The 17,513-nt window shown below is 34.5% G+C and overlaps 1 protein-coding gene across 14 annotated transcripts in view; it reads left to right on the top strand.

Moving 5' to 3' along the window:
- The window catches only part of PARD3 (par-3 family cell polarity regulator), a 741,470-nt gene that overhangs the window by 417,067 nt on the left and 306,890 nt on the right, over positions 1-17,513 (top strand). For 12 of the 14 annotated variants that reach the window (XM_043965636.1, XM_043965637.1, XM_043965630.1 and 9 more), the window contains 2 exons: positions 5,298-5,389; positions 9,921-10,004. In XM_043965636.1, coding sequence (XP_043821571.1) covers positions 5,298-5,389; positions 9,921-10,004 — 176 coding nt within the window. Of the gene's footprint in view, positions 1-5,297; positions 5,390-9,705; positions 9,718-9,920; positions 10,005-17,513 lie in introns of all 14 variants that reach the window. The other 2 variants (XM_043965626.1, XM_043965627.1) reach the window with 2 other exon arrangements.

Below are 17,513 nucleotides of genomic sequence, written 5' to 3'. Positions count from 1 at the left end.
ATAGTTCATAGGATCATATAGACACAGACCTTGAAGGCCTTCTAGTGTATCCTGTCTGCTCAGATTATAGATGAGGAAACTTAAGTGACTTGTTCAGGATAACACAGTGTCAAAGCTGGGGTTTAAGCTCTGGTCTTCTGACTCAAGAGCTAGTGATTGTTCCAAGGCCCTCTTTCCCTTCCAACCTGGTCCATTGATGAGGAACCATGGCTTCCATGTAGAAAAGACAAGATACAATCCTTGACTTTTTTTTTTTTCAATCCTTGACTGTGAGGAAATAGGTAGTTGCCTCCTCTCAATGTGGATACAACAGTCAATCATACCCCTCCTAACCTGCTTGAAGAACAAAGATCTCAGATCCCTTCCTCCTCCCCCTCAGGCTAAAGTCACATGGTTCAAAGAGCCCTGTTCTCAACAAGGTCCTCCTGAGCTGTATCCATATAAGGAAAATAAGGTCCATTCCCGAGTCATACCTATATAAGGAAGAGGGATGGGAATACTGAATTCTGATTTGCTTGAAGGACAAAGGTCTCAGATCCCCTCCTCCTCCCCCTCAGGCTAAAGTCACATGGTTCAAAGAGCCCTGTTCTCAACAAGGTCCTCCTGAGTTGTATCCATATAAGGAAAATAAGAGGGATGGGAATACTGCGTTCCGATTAGCTAGTTTTTGCGTGTAGATTGTAACCCTTGAGTAATCGGACCAATGATGAAAAAGGGGAGGTCCCATTTGCGCTAGGGTCTAGGGTATAAAACAAGGCCTGCGAGCCCCTTTTCTTTGCACCCATTTAGCTGCACACTAGGGTGCCTCTTCGAGAGAAGGAAATAAAAGAGCTTTTGTCACTTTGCTGCTGAGTTCCTGAGAATTATTGAGAAGAGGATGAATTTTTCCCTCACATTGACTTTTAATCCTTGATTTATAGTCTACAAATTCAGAGGTAGACTATAGAAACATACTAACCTGTCAGCAATTTATTATCAGATCTCAAAAGAAGAATTGCAAACTATTAGCCATATGAACTACTACTAATAAGAATAATACTACCCAAACTACTACTACTAGAACTAAGAGAAATGCAAATAAAATCCCCAAGGTAATCATGGCACAAACAACCAGTCTGCAAAGATGACTACAGATAGGAACAATCAGTGTAGGATGGGTTGTACAAAGATGGGTCCATGAATACATTGTTTGTAGAGCTGTGAAATTCTGGAAAGCAACATGAAATTTTACAAAGAAATTGAGTAAAATGTTCATATCCTTTGTGACAGTGTTCAAAGGGGTCATTCCAGGATATTTATAACAGGATCTTTTGTCATGATGAAGAAATTGAAAAAAAACCAACACCCTACCATTGGAAAATGACTATACAAATTATGGTGCATAAATGAAATGGAATATTACTATGCTGTAAGAAATAATGAATGTGATTAATATGAAAAGTATGGAAAAACTTTTCCAAACTCAAGGAAAGTGAAGTAAGTAGACACAGGAAAATAATATACACAAAGACTACAGAAATGAAAATGGAAAGAAGATGAAAATGAAATTGAAACTGAATCCTGTGAAATTATGATCAAGCTTGGCCCCAAAGAAGAAATATGAGAATATACCTCTGCCCACTTCTTTGCAGTCCATAGATGTAGAACACTTAATATAACATCAGGCTTGATTGGTTTGTCATTTTAAATTTTTTTCTTGCTCTTTCTTATTCTTTATTATAAAGGATGCTTTTCTGACAAGTTGGGGAGAAGGATATAGTCAGTGGGAAGTGCAATTGATAGAAAACTAAAAAATATTAATAAAGTTTTTTTTTTATAAAAAGAGAAATCACTATAGCTCTGGAGACTGAAAGATTGGGGAGGGGGGGGGCAATGAGGGTTATGTGATTTGCCCAGGGTCACACAGCTAGTAAGTGTCAAGTATCTGGAGGTCGCATTTGATCTCAGGTCCTCCTGAATCCAGGGCCAGTGCTTTATCCGCTCACTGCTCCACCTAGCTGCCCCCTGAGACTGATAGATTCTTTATACATTTTCTAGAATTTAGGTGATTATATCAAGTGTCATAAGAAGAAGAAGAATGCCTAAACAAATTCTGTTATATGAATGAAATGCAATATTATTATGCTGTAAGGGATAATGAATAAAATTAATGTGAAAAAGCATGGAAAGACTTATGTAAACTAAAGCAGAATAAAGTAAGTAGACCCAGGAAAACAACATGCACAATGAATAATAATAGTAATAACTGTGTCAAGATAATGGAATGTGATAGCTGAGATTTAGCAGATATTCAGGTGCCCACCAGGAGACTGAGTTAAACTGATTGAATTGGATAAGACAACTGACCATTGACTGCTTACTGGATTGTAAGCACATCTGGCTGGTACTCAAGGGGACTTAAGAGAGTAATTGTTCTCAGAAGTTAACAACTTTGAACTTTGACCACCTTTGGGCCCAGTGAACCAATCAGCTTGAAGAACCTCCCATTTCTGGGAGGGGAACAGGAAGGAGGAAGTGGATACTGTCTAGAGTGCTCACCTCTGATTGTGAGAGATCAGTGTGGTGGCAGAGGACTTCAGAAGCAGAAGCTAGGGAAGTTTCAGATCGCCAGGTTATAGGAAATCTGTTCTCAATCTTTCTTTTACTATCTTTCAATAAACCCCCTTAAAAAACCTAAACTCATTTATCAGTGATTTTAGTCAGTTTCTCCCCAAAACTGGGGGGACAGATTAGAACCTACATTTAGAAATTTTAAATTACACATAACTAACAATTATATAGCACTTACTCTGTCCCAGACATTGTTCTAAATGCCTTACAGGTGTCTCATTTGATCCTCAAAATAACGGGGGGGGGGGTAGGTACTATTATCCCCATTTTACAGATGAGGAAATTGATAGAAACAAGGGGTAAATGACTCTGAGGTTGGGTTAGAACAGGTCTTTTTGACTCCAGGACTGACAGGTCTGCAGGTGAGGTTTGTTTCCTGTACCAATTAAATTACAGGTGAGACCAACAAGGAAAATTAAAAGAAACTACACTTAAATAGATGCCTTTCGCAATAAGTGATTACACGTTCTGTCATCTCTCTTAAAAAAGAAGTCCTAAGTGCCAGACAGCCCAGTAAAGGAAGCAGTAGGGCTGATGCTATTTACACATCCCAAAGTCAGAAAATTCAGAGTTCTGGTTCTCATAGCAACTGCATCTCAGCCTCAGGCTAGTAAATGTTAAGCTATCCATTTGAATACCCTACTCAGACATGTGGAATCCCACTACACAAGCCCAGGGGAGCCTGATATTAGATGGGGGAACAGGATATCTGTAAATGATCACTCATTACTTGATCACAGTATTTTTGAACATTTCATTTGTATTACTGTTTCTGGAATGGCCCACCTGAGTTTCATCTGGTTCAAAGGTGACTGTGCTTGAGTGTTTGTCAGTAACGTTTCTAGGAGACATGGATTATGAATGTAACCCGTTACCAAATTTCTTCAACTTGCTGAGCCATCTTTTACATAAGGTTTATAAACAACTCTGTTTTCCCTCTTCACATTTAGAGTTCTTGTTTACATTCATAATGTCAGTCTTAGCAAGTTCAAGAAGCTGGTTAACCTTTGAAATGTATTTCTTGTGAGTTGTTTGAATGATGACTAAGAAGTACATATTAGATCTCTCAAAACAGAATCATCAGAACTCATAGAGGTTCACTTCATTTGGAGCCCTGCCTTGGGGATGGGGGAGACACATTGCATATCTACAATGTTAAGAAATTTTCTTAATACAAACTTTTTATTATTTTAAAATTTGTTTTAATAAACATTTTTATAGTTTTTTGTTCCAATTTTTATCTCCCCTCCCTCCCCTCTCCTTTTCTTGGGGCGGCAAGCCAACCTTTTTATTTTTATTTATTTATTTATTTTTTGAATGCTCAGAGGAAATATCAGTTGGATGTTACTGACTGCCTCTGTCTTGCTTTAATATCTCTTCAACAATTTAATATATTGTTTGACACTGTAATGAACTCATAACCCTTCACTTATTTTGTTGATTAATGTTTCAACTGATAGCATACAAATCTCTGCTTCAGAGCTCATTGCTTACAACATTACTGATCATATGCATAATTAAATGTATAAATTCACATTAAACAATAGAATGTTACTCTTCTTGGAAATGGTTTAAATTACCTAAATGTAAATTTGAAAATTTTCCCAAGTTGTACAGTAAAAATAAGACCAACAAGTAATATGTGTGTATGCATATGTGCATGTGAGTGCATGTGAGTGTGTGTGTGTGTGTGTGTGTGTGTGTGTGTGTGTTTCCACTCTGAGCTTCCCTGAAAATAGAACAAATCAATTAGATATAATTATCTTCACAGCCTGCCTCACCTGTATGGCAAGGTTCTGTTGAACATTGTATTTTGAAAACTGAATATTTTCTGGTTATTGTCATGAATTACATGAGATATCTTAAAATTAATACAACAACAACAGTAACAACTAACATTTAAATAGCTTAGCACTGTGCCAGCACTTACCATTTGCTTGGCAGTCAGCTAAGCAATTTATAAATATTATCCTATTTTACAGTTCAGGAAACTGAGGCAGACAGAGCTTGATTTGTCCATGGTAACCACATAGCAAGTGTCATAGGCTGAATTTGAACTCAGGTCATCCTGACTCCAGACTCAGCATTCTATTCACTATGTCACTTAGCTGCCTTTTTCAGTAATGTACTTCTTAGATGATTTTCATGCAGTGCTGAGATACCTTAATGAGGGTCATCATTTTGGGGGTGAAGGGAAAAATTTACTCAGTTTCTGCAATGTATTAAAAAAGTAAGCCTTGTGTTTAATCTTATTTATAAATGGTTCTTCTTTGCCAAGATTATATTGACTATATCCCTCCCTCTAATATGGTGTTGATTGTACGGAGAATACTACTAACAAAATTTCTCACAATTAAAATTATTCTAGGACATTAGTGGCTTGAGCAATCTTTCTTCATGACTATTAAGGAAACTGTATAGTTCATTTGGAATTTGATAGGATTTAGAATAGGTTTCTTATTTTTGGTAGGCAAAAGATGCTGAAACTAAGAAATGTGCCCTGAACAGGATGGAGAAAACATGTCATTCTCATCCCTATTTTATTATTAAAGATTAGTTTTTCTTGATATCCTGTCCAGATATCCTCCTAGTGCTTACAGTTAAGGTTTTATGGGGTTAAAACTGTGAATCATGGAATTCATGTTTGTAATTTAAGTGATATACCCCAAATCTATTTGTCTCTCTAGGAGGAAGATGGGACAGAAGAGGACAATAGTCGTGTAGAACCAGTTGGACATGCTGATACTGGTTTGGAGAATACCACTAATCTTTCCTTGGAGTAAGTGGCTACTGTCATTAATTGTATAAAATATGTCTAGCATCAATAATATCAGTGTATCATTTATGAAAATGATTTCATGGAATTTGTGTTTTCTTAAAGTGCATTTCTTTTTTATAGAGTTCTCATTGTCAGTATCAAAAATGTGAATTGAATGTAGTATAAGAGGGGAATATTCAGATATCCTTAGTCTTTAGCTATACATAATCTTCATACATTGACAAATATTTATATTGAGATATAATAGTGTTTGCTTTAAAGTTATTAATCATATTAACATATATCCTATTCTAAACTTAATTCGGGTGTACTTTCCTTCTTTTCCTTCTCCCCTCCATTAAAAATGTTTGAAAATTTTTGAATACATAATTACTGTATATGCCAGATATGATAGGTATAATACCAAGTGTTCAAGCTTGAATACATCCACTACCACCCAAATCTAGGGATACTGTATATCCCTGGAATATTGAGGTAGCTGAGTGGGGAGTAAAGATATAATCTAATTTACAATTTAAGTAATTTAATCAACAGGAATTGTTAGTTAATTTATGGTAGAAAATAGTAGTGATCCTACATGGTGGTTATCATACTTTTGTGACATTGACATTTTATGTGATTTAAGTTTAGTTTATACATATGATCTGGTTGACTAGTACTTGGGACAATTCATTATGTTGTATATAGCAGACAATCTTTTTTAGGTAACATCAGCTGGTAATAAAGGGTATTATTTCATGATGGATGGCAAATAATTGGTTTCACTGAATTGTCAATATTCCAACTGATTATTTTTGAAATGTATGGAAAAAAGTGGCTTCTGTCCTACCTAGCATTTCTATATCTACAGATATAGTTGTAAATATAAGCAATCACAAGGCAATAATTAAGGCAACAGAAACTATCACACCAATTATCTAGTTCAAAGACAGTCAAGATGTTTTAAGTATAGAAGTATTTTAATATGGAAATAATAGGAATGATTGGATGACTACAGTTGTCAATGAAGGAGAACATTAAGGTTAAGAACCTTGTTCATAATTTAATAGTCACCTGATACAGTAAAGCATATTGAATAGTGCTTTTATAAGGATGTCATATATGTGTATTTCTATCAATTAAAGAAAAATTGATCTTCCCAGAAATTAAACTGCATTATGGAAAATCAACTATAAAATATATCTGATTAAGACCAATTGAAACCTTTTGATTTGATCCTGGGCAAAACTGTGTTCAGTTGGTTTTAAGTTGGTTTGTAAAAAATAAGAAAGAAAATATATGTGTGTGTGTCTTCACATACACATATACAGATATATGTGGACCCTTTTTATTAAAAAAGCAATATGGATTGCAACATTTCAAATTAATTATTCAGTTAAGTGTAGAAAGCAAATGTTGTTTGTATTTCAGTCTTCATAAATGGAACATAAATTTAATAATTTCCATATATAAATATATCTCATGTAGTATACGTATTCAAATGCATACTTGAGTTACATATTTATTATATTAGCATACTTAAAATATTAGTATGCAGTTTTGTATATTGTAAATTTGAGACTTTATTTTAAACTTTTAGAAAGGGTAGAAATAATAAAAAAGAATTTCAATTTTAAATCCAAATGCTAAATTTTATGACCATTGCCAAATACATGGAATCATCCATTGGAAGAATCCACTATGGTCATCTGTCTAGTTGAATTCTCTACTGCTTGTTCATAATAAGAAACTTCTTTTCTATTTTTGAAATTGAAATCTGTTTCCTTGCAACTTCTAGCCATTGATCTGAGTTCTCTCTTGGGGAACCAAACAGATAAAGTCTAAGTTCAAATCTGTTTAATTGACTTCAGTGATCTCTAATTTCATGAGCAAAGGCATTGTATCCACCAATGCAGATTGGGATACTTCTGTAAGTTAGCATTTTATTGCTCTAGTCAAACATTCTTTAAAACAGCCATTGGATATTTAAAGATATCAAGCTTGTCTTAAGTTCCTTTATTTGGTTTAATATCAATTCATATTACCACCTTACTATGTAGACATCATATTTCACATGCCTGATCAGAACATTAGTATGGTTTGACACCTTCATTTTTCTGTATGCTATACTTCTATTAATACAAATTAATGTCACATTGGTTTTTAATAAATTACTGCTTTAACTTGCCCATAATGTTTGGATAAAATGTAAATTGTAGTATTTCATCTCAATGTTAGTTTTAAAAATAGTCTCACTTGTGAGTCCTGTAAAACAGTAATTTTAAAAAAATAGCCTTCAGGGGGGAAAATATAAAGAAATTGAGGAGACAAATATAGGCAAACTTCAAAAGGAGAATGAAAGACTGATTTAATAAGCATTATGGAGAAGTCACACATTTTTCCCCCTAATGAATTACAGCTTACAGTGAAGCTTTATATACTATAATATATTAGTAAGGCTAATAGCTTAAATGACATATATTACCATTTTCAAAATAGCCAGAATATAAAATTGAATTGACCTTAGAGATGAACAGTTCCCTCATTTTACAGATGAATACTGAGGTCCTCAGAGATTATGACTTAACTTAAGAGTGATAGGTATTAAATAATAAATTCAAAGTTGAACCCAATTTTATTGTGTAACCTACCACCATCCACGTTTTGCTGCCATTGTGTTAAGTGGTGGTAAAATATTGATGAATTTGAGAGAGTAGAGAGTATTTTCCTCTGCAGGGGGTAGTGGTAAGGCTGACATGGAAGTATTTATGGATAAAGGGGTATCTGAATTGCCTCTTGAAATACTTAAGAAGCTTAACAGAGTTGAGGGGTTAGGGGAAAAGAAGGAAGTTTCATTCCAGCTGTGGGGATGGGGAGTAAGCCAGAGGGGAGAAATATAAGGCAGAGACTTGTCCACGGTGTCTGTAATAAACGACAATGTGAAAAGGAATAAATAGTATAAGAAATGGCTGTACAGGTAAAGTGATGCTAGACTACATTCATCTTATGAACAAACTAATTTCCATGTCTGATACTTTCTGTTCCAAAATATATTCTGTTTGATATGAAGGAGCAGAAAGAGTCAAAAAGTCCTTAGCTGTTCTGAACTAGAGATAATAGAAGGATAGTGGTGTCTTTAAATAGGAATAGAGAAGTTAAAGGGAATAATGGTTCTAGGTTTGGTCACAATTTCAGATTGAAATTGTTTACCTGGAATTTGATGTAGGATATTTAGGAGGTGATATACAGAAGGAAGATGGAAAATGTGTTTGGAATTGTCAGGAGAGGTTGGTGTAATAGAAAGATTTGAGAGTCAAATACAGAGATGCCAATTGAAGTCATGTGAATTTGTGAGATAACCAAGAAAAAAGACACTGAGACAAAAGAGGGTATATTAAAAGAACCTTAAGGGCCATCCACTGTTAAGGAGGCAGGGGGACATGATAAACCAGGAAAGGTTTTTTTCATTATCAAAATCTATATTTTTTAACCCTTTAAATTTGGGTAGCTAGTGGCAGCAATGTTTCATTACTAAGAATTCTGGACATAGGTTCAAATCCTAGCTTATAAGGTTTATGATCATAGACAAATCATTCAATTTCTTTGAGATTCTTTATCCATAAATGGGTACAGTAAAAATTATATGACATGCTACATAAGGCCATTGTAGAGAAAGTTTTTTATATAAAGGTTAAAGAATTTTGCAAGTATTATTGCTAATACTTTATAGAAGAAAGGTATAATGGAACTTCAGGTGAGGTGGGTGCCATTCTTACCCTCTTACCCTTGACAAACTGGATGTGTGTCCACAGGTAGGTCACTTAACCTCTCAGTGCTAAAGAAGGTGCCATACTGCACTGGTAGAGAGAGTTAACCTTACATAAGTAAAATCACAGGTCCTATTCCTGTTCCTATCCCTGCTCAAAAATGTAAATTGATAAAGAATTTGTGTCAAAAAGCAACATTCTTCCTTCTGATCCTTATTTCTTTAATAATTTTTTTAAGGCTACACATTAGGCCTGTATTTTAGAGTAGAATATGAGGTAGCCTTGTGAGTTAATGGCTTTATGAGAAATATATTTGTTTTGTTATTTCCTGTGGAAAAGTAATAGGTGTATTTGGGACAATTTGGGAGACAAAGTCTTAAAAATTCTAAATACTCTTAAAATGGCCAAAGTAGCCATGTGGGCTGGTGAGTTGGGACGAAATACACTATTGGTCCAGGGTAGTATAATTTCTTTTATTATTCCTGGACAGGATGAAATCCATCAGAAATATTAGTTTGGCATTATTTAATGTAGTTATTTCTGATGATTGCTCTTCTTTCATGCCATCAGACTAATATTCAGGTATGTAGTGTTTACTGTTGCCTTCATCACCATTGCCCATGTTCTGAAATATTGATGTTGTGTGTTTGGTGGGTATCTTTGTTGTGTTGTGGTTTGCTTTTTTCTTTTCTTTTTTTTTCTTTTTTTTTTTTTTGTTTTGTTGTTGTTTTTTTGGTTTGTTTACAGTACATGTTCATGTTCCCTCATTCATCATTGTCTCACAGTGATATGGTAAAGCTCGTAGAAGTTTCCAACGATGGAGGGCCTCTGGGAATCCATGTAGTGCCTTTCAGTGCTCAAGGCGGAAGGTAATGTATTGTGTAGGATTTTAATTGAATCCTAACGTGAAGTGTTTTATCTTCATTTATGCTGAAATGTATGGGAGTTGGTTTAGCATGTTCTTAATAAAAACTATTTAAATTTTGTGGCCACTATTAATCCATTCTTACATGTATATCATAATTAGAGAATGCATTTAAGCATGATTTGCAGGTACACAAGCTCATCATGCATTTCTTTCAAATTATCCTAATGAATTTATTGTTCATTATAATTTACACAAATATTCTACATAGCTGATGGAATATTTTCTGCTAAATTGACAATAGATGTAAAAATCAGAACTCCAGATGGACTGGCAATGTGAAGTAAAAAATTAGACAATTATCTAGATGAATTAAGCCAGTAAAAACTCTTTTCCCAAAAGTATCCCCCAAAAGTGAGATAAATACTTTTTAAAAAATGTTATCTGGTTAATTATTTCAGTCCTCTGCTCTTTTTTTTTTTCTACCATTGATATTAGGATTCAAAACTAAATCACCTCTGTTATTCATGTCCCTAATATAAGGATGGAATGTACTCTCTGATCTTCCCTCACCTCCAATCTCACAATTTTATACAATGCTTATTGATGTTAGTTTATTACCTGATTTCTTTGTCAGTGAAAAAGAAATTCATGAAAATGCCAGATATTAATCACTTAGTGAATGTTTATTGACATGGTTTTTGAAACATCCTGAATTGTGTCATGTGGTTCACAGAATTTTCCACTGACACAAACTTGAGTTTAAATTCTTTTAAAATCTTCCTCAAATACTACTGATGAATGTTCTCTGCTAGGCAGGTTTTATGAAGATGTCTAAGTCTTATGTGCCCCTTCTGTCTAGGATTTTCTCCCTAGAGAGGCTTCCTCAATATAGACAAAAGAAACTTTTTTACTGATTTAAGTTTTGTGTATTCTCTCTCGGCCCACTCTAGCTCCCAAGTCTTGAACTTAGAATTAGCAAGGCTTGAGTTCGAATTCTGCTTCAAGACATTTACCAGCTTTGGGATCTGGACAAGTCATTTATTCTCTCCTAGCCTCAGTTCTTTAGTTTGAAATGTGGATAATAATATTACTTGCCTCAAAAGATTGTTGTGAGGATCAAATGAGTTAATGAAAAAACCACTTTGCAAACCTTAAATTGCTGTATAAATGCTAGCTATTATTAGCTATTACGTATAAGAAACATGCTTTATAGTTTATGATCGCATTTTAATTTTTAAAAATATTTCCTTAATTTCTTTTTCTCCCCTACTTCTACCCCAGAAGAAAAATAATATTACTATAAATGCTTCTGTGAGTCATGAAAATTATAGTTCAATCTGTTTGTCAGGCAATGAAAATAAAAAATAGGATTAGAGGCTTTGCAGAAAAGAGCTAAACCGTTAAATACATTTTCATAATACTCACATAATTTATACTCATTTACATTTCTTAATTACTTAAAAAAGAATTTTAAAATATTTCTGAATAATTACCATGGTCTTTAGAAGTAATAGTATTAGACAGAATAAATATAAATTTTAGTCCTTTGGCAAGGAGTCTTCATTAAATAATTTGTTATAGCTTTATCTAGGGTTGGGTTCCCTGTTATGGATTCTCTAGCTTAGATAGTAGATAAAAATATCATGCTTTCCTGGATATAGTGGAGAATGGAGAAGGTATTCTGATACTATAGTATTTATAGTATAGTGATTGCTTTGGGTTGTTTGGTTTTTGTTTTTGTTTTTTCATAATTAACTGGTAGAGTTACATTTGGAAATCATTTTCAGTGACCAAGAGCAGAGTGATGGAAGAAAAAAATGTTTTAAAACATTGAAAGATATAGATTAATCTCTTAAGAGGCTCTGCTAAATTTTGGCCAGATTTTCTATATTTATCCTAATATTATCTATTCTTTTCAGGAATAGAATAAATTAATATAGTTGGGTAGGGAAGTAAAAAACAGCTTGTCTAACCCCATTTGACCATACAAACTAGTAAAACAAATTCTTGCTAATCTTAAAAATCCCATCTAAATTAAGTCAGTATGTGCCAGGCCCAAACAGGGATTTTATACTGCTACTGTTTTGCTTGCCCAACACATTGTCCTATTGGTGAGCCAACATCATTATTTATAATTTCAAGTACCCTTTGGCAGAACTCAAAATGGAATAATTTAAATTTTGCATTGCTCATTTGAGAAGTACTAAAAAGATTATTATGTCTCACATTTAGAGTCACAAAATATAAAAGCTTTTAAAACTCTTTTTCTTGTAATCATTCTTCTTTTGGAGTTACAAGCTTCCAAGGAAGTAAGTAAAAAACTTAGCCATCAGCGGCAGCTAGGTGGCGCAGTGGGTAAAGCACTGGCCCTGAATTCAGGAGGACCTGAGTTCAAATTCGCCCTCAGACACTTGACACTTATTAGTTGTGTGACCCTGGGCAAGTTACTTAACCCTCATTGCCCCACAAAAACAAACAAACAATCAAACATACAAACAAACAAATAAAAAACCAGCCCTCAATCACTATGACTATATGGGCATCATTTTATTTTACCAATCCCTTGTTGGATAATCCATGGCCTTAGATACCAATAAAAAAATAAGGGAATCCCAAAGGAAAAACAGTAGACCTTGCCTCAATCGAACTTGTGTCATCGTGCTTTAACAATTAAAAGAAACTAGGCCACAAATACCTAATTTCCTCCTTAAACCATAACTTGCTTTTTTTTTAATCATAAAAGTATTTAATTATTTTCCAGTTACATGTAACGATAGTTTTCAACATTTGTTTTCATAAGATTTTTAGTTCCAAATTTTTTCCCTCCCCCCTATCCTCCCCAAGACAGAAAGCAATCCGATATAGGTTATATATGTACAATCAAAAAAATATATGTATATATATGTACAGTCACATTAAACATATTTCTGCATTAGTCATGTTGTGAAAGAAGAATCAGAACAAAAGGGAAAAATCTCAAAAATGAAAAACAAAAACAAAAGTAGTAACAGTATGGTTCAATCTGCATTCAGAATCAATCCACAGTTCTTTTTTCCATCATGAGTTCTTTGGAATTGTCTTGGATCATTTTACACCTTAACTTGTTACAAAAAATAAAATAAAACTAAGGCAGTTTAACCAACTGAACATGTATATTTTACAAAATATGTAGCATTCTGCATCCATAGTTTCCTATCTATTATTAAGTGTGTGTGTGTGTGTGTGTTTGGGGTGGGTAGCTTGGTGGATGAGATTGTTCGTTTCAGTGAATCTAAGTTTGATTCTCTTTTACTTTTATTCTTGTCTCTATTGTTACTGTCATTCTGTACCTTGTTCTTTTGGTTATACTATAAAAATCCCATCTAAATTAAGGCAGTATGTGCCAGGCCCAAACAGGGATTTTATGGTGCTACTGTTTTACTTACCTAACACATTGTTATGTATCAATTCTTCCAAATATATCCATTTTTCTCTAAATTTCCTCAATCTTTATTTCTTATGACACAATAGTTTTTGATTAGACTCATTTTGTCCTATATTCTCCTAGTTCATCCCAGTAAAAATGACAAGGGTCTATGTTGATATGACACAATAGTTTTCGATTAGTTTCATCTTGTTCTATATTCTCCTACCTCATCCCAGTAAAAGTGACAGGGTCTATGTTGACCCTTGTTCTCAGACACATTTTGCTTCTGATATTGGGCTCTGATCTTCTTTCATATCAAATGTGGCATTCTAGGCCTTCCATATAAAAAAAAGTAATATATTTTGCTATCTACAGTTTGGATTTTAAAATAACCAGGTACCCATGATTATAACATCCCCTTAGCATCTTTTTGTTTAAATAAAGTACCAAGTTAGAAATTGTAAGAATTAGTAATACTGACTATATTTTCATGATGGCCTTGAAGAAGACCTGAGAAAAACTTTATCCATAAAAACTTGAGAAAAGTTTTCCAAACAGTCAATATATATTGAACATTCTATTTCTTGGTTTATGCATTTCAGAGGGTCACTGAAGGCAAGCCTCTGGTAAAGGAGGCAACTTCCTTAAAAGTACTATACCCAGATACATGCAAAATATCACTGGTAATAAACAGGACCCAAACCATCTCCTCTGCCTTGTGACACTGAAAGATGGAATATAGCTGAGAGAAAGAGGTTCAGACAATTCTCTGAGGGCCTTCTCAGGGAAACTTGGTTAATTGTTAGTTTCTATTACTCTATCTCCTTGTAATAAATGGAATAACATTACCTTTAATAAAATATTGAATATTTTGACCTTTCTGTAGTTCAGATTGGGCATGTATCCCATAGTTTAAAAATAATTTTGAGATTTTTCTCTAGGTTAAAATTATTATACTTTTTCCCCTGGCCCCTTACTTTTTGGGGGGCGTGGGGGGGGCAATGAGGGTTAAATGACTTGCCCATGGTCACACAGCTAGTAAGTGTCAAGTGTCTGAGACTGGATTTGAAATCAGGTCCTCCTGAATCCAGGCTAAATTAAGTTCACCTCTAAAATCTGAGACATCATAATGCAGTCATCAGCTTCTACTATTTTCTTTTTCTATTTTCTTTCTCCTCCTCCTCCTCTTCTCTCTTTCCTCTTCCCACCTCCCTCTTCCCTTCTTTCTTCTGTTTCTTCTTCTGTCTATCTCACCCAGACTGAGAGTATAACATCCACTCATATACCAATTATAAACCTGATTAGCAAGAAAGCTATAACCTCTTCCTTTGGAAACCTGGTGGCCTCTCACTCCCAGCAGCTCGCCATCTTGTCCCAGACTTGGTAGGGACATACCTGCTTGGTTTCAGGCCATCCTGCATCTCTGAACTCTTGAACTTAAGGGATCCATCCACCTCAGCCACACCTCGTAGGAACAGAGATTACATGTGTGTAACCACAGCCAGCTCTGTTAATTACTTTTGTATTGTTTGCTACCTCTCTCAAATTAGGGAGTTCCTTTTGGATATTACATACCACAAATATTTATTCCCTCCTCTTATTCCCATTAGTTATGGGAATAATAGTTACACTTAATTTCTCTGCTTCTCCTACAATGAATTGCTTTTTTGTTGTTTTTATATTTTTGTACTCCCAGGAAGTATTTAATACTCACTTTAAAGAGTCTGCTTTTCCACTGTCCCTCTTCTCCCCCAACATTTTTTTCCTAAGATGCTCACAGAATAAAATTTGATGCATAGCTTCTTTTACCATTCCTATTTTCTCTTGTACTGTCTGTAGGAGGTTGAGCCTGGAGCTATATACCCACATAGGGAGAGAGGACTGAAATAATCACTTTCTTACAGGATGTTTTACTTGACAGTAAATGCTGTTTTTCCACAAGTGATCCCTTCTCACTGTTATTCCTATCATCCTTTGAAAGATTTCTTTTATTTGAAATTTCTTCCATAGTTAATCTACAATGTTTTTTCAAAAATTCAAAATAAATCCAGGAAGCCATTAAAATATTTCCCCCTCTATGTACACTCATTTTGTTTGCTGATACAATGGCAAACATAAATTATATTGTAGCTATGTCTAGGATGAAGCGCATACCTGTGCTTTGTTAAATTACAGATTTTTCAGAAGGCTGCTATTTAAATGAAATAAAAATGCCAATGTCATCACTAAGCATGTTCAGTGCCTCCTATATTTTCTCTTCTCCTCCTCTGATGCTCAGTTGTGGCACAGAGTTGACCCTGCTTTTGTTGACAGCGTATCATCAGCATGCTTGCCTTGGTAGGTCCTACCAAGCTGGGTTTAAAGCTCAGATTGTGTGATGAAATTCAGTCATAAAAGAACCAGCACATAAAAGTCTGAAAAGCTTCTTGCCAGGTTAGCTAAAGGGTGATGGAATTTGTCAGCACTAGCTACTCTATCTCTCTGTCTGTCTATATCTATGCCTCAAAATACTGTTTTTTCTAAGGTAGGGAAAGCTATATTGTCTAATTCGCGCTAATCTCTCTCTATAATTAAAGAGCTTCAGTGTTTGTCTTATACAGCTTAATCTGAACTAATTCTGTATTGGTTCTCTTCTTTTTGTTGCCTTCCTTGCTCATCTACTTCTTTGTGAGTAATGATTTGTTTTGGAAAACCCTTCTTTCATCATTTCTTAGAATTCCCTTGAAGTGTTCCATTTCTGTAGTCACTGTCATATATAATAGTGACTGTATTCATTCGTGGTCAGATTTAGTGACTTACCCAAGCTCCCTGTGTGAAGTGTTCTGTGCACTGTTCCGTGGTTACTGAATGTCATTCTGGCCTATTCAGAGTTCTGCTTTTAGACATTTGTGGTGTTTATTCTCTGTCAGCTTTTATTAAGATAAATTATGATCATTTCCATACAGCTGGGTGGCAGTTGTGGTGAGTTTACATTATCAAAGCAAAACTCAGACTAACTCAGCCAATTTAGATGTCAATAAAACATTTGTTACTTATTTTCAGTTTTATCATTGGTTGTAATTTATATTTAGGATTGAAAATGTTAACATGTGTGACTGAGTTTGTTTTAATTAAGTGTATAATTAGGCTAATGAACCTTGTAAAAATGTAGTGGTGCAAGCTTTAATATAATCTAAGCAGTTAAATTTCTAATTATGCATCCAAAATAGTACAAAGATTCAGCATCTCAGTGGTTTGCATTTTGTGGGATGATTTTTTCTTTGTGTGAAGAAACATTCCTTATAAATTACAAAAAAATGAGGAAAATATATGTATTATGAAATTAATGCATTAATATTTTTATGATAATTTATGCAAAGCAAAAGTAAAGTGCACATAGGATGTTTTGCCCCTATGTTGTGTGTTGTGTGGGGTGTTTCTGTGTGTGTGTGTGTGTGTGTGTGTGTGTGTGTGTCTAGTAAAAACTCATATTTATGTAGTATTTTGCAATTTTCAAAGTACTTCCTTGTATTATTTAGATAGATTCTTACAATAATCTTGAGATGTCAGGTAACACAAAGATTAAAATTCCCACTTTCAGAGTAGGAAACTGAGGCATTGGGCTGAGAAACATTTCTTGGGGGCAGCTAGGTGGCACAGTGGATAAAGCACTGGCCTTGGATTCAGGAGGACCTGAGTTCAAATCCAGCCTCAGATACTTGATACTTAACTAGCTGTGTGACCCTGGGCAAGTCACTTAATCCTCATTGCCCTGAAAACAAAACAAAACAAAACCAAACACAAAACCATTTCTTAAACAGATGGAATTTTTTTTTTTAGCCCTTAGTCACTTTGATATTTTCTTTTGGAGTGAACTGGACTTTATGCCTCTAAGTACAACATCTTTCCATCTTTTACAATCCTTTTATGTTCTTAGCAGTCTTTTATATTCCTGTGCTTTTAGCATTTCAGTAATCTGTATTTAGGATGCCTGCTATCCTTATCGTTCTCTAGCCAGGTTCTTATCAATAAGCCAATCAATCAATAAACATTTTAGCAAGCCAGACACCAATCTACACCCCTAGGAATAAATTGTCAAAAGTGAACCTCCATGCTTTCAAGGAG

This window comes from Dromiciops gliroides, chromosome 5 (genome assembly GCF_019393635.1).
Source record: "Dromiciops gliroides isolate mDroGli1 chromosome 5, mDroGli1.pri, whole genome shotgun sequence".
Taxonomy (NCBI): Eukaryota; Metazoa; Chordata; class Mammalia; order Microbiotheria; family Microbiotheriidae; genus Dromiciops; species Dromiciops gliroides.
Note: the sequence above shows the minus strand (reverse complement) of the source record. Positions and strands in the feature narration are given on the sequence as shown.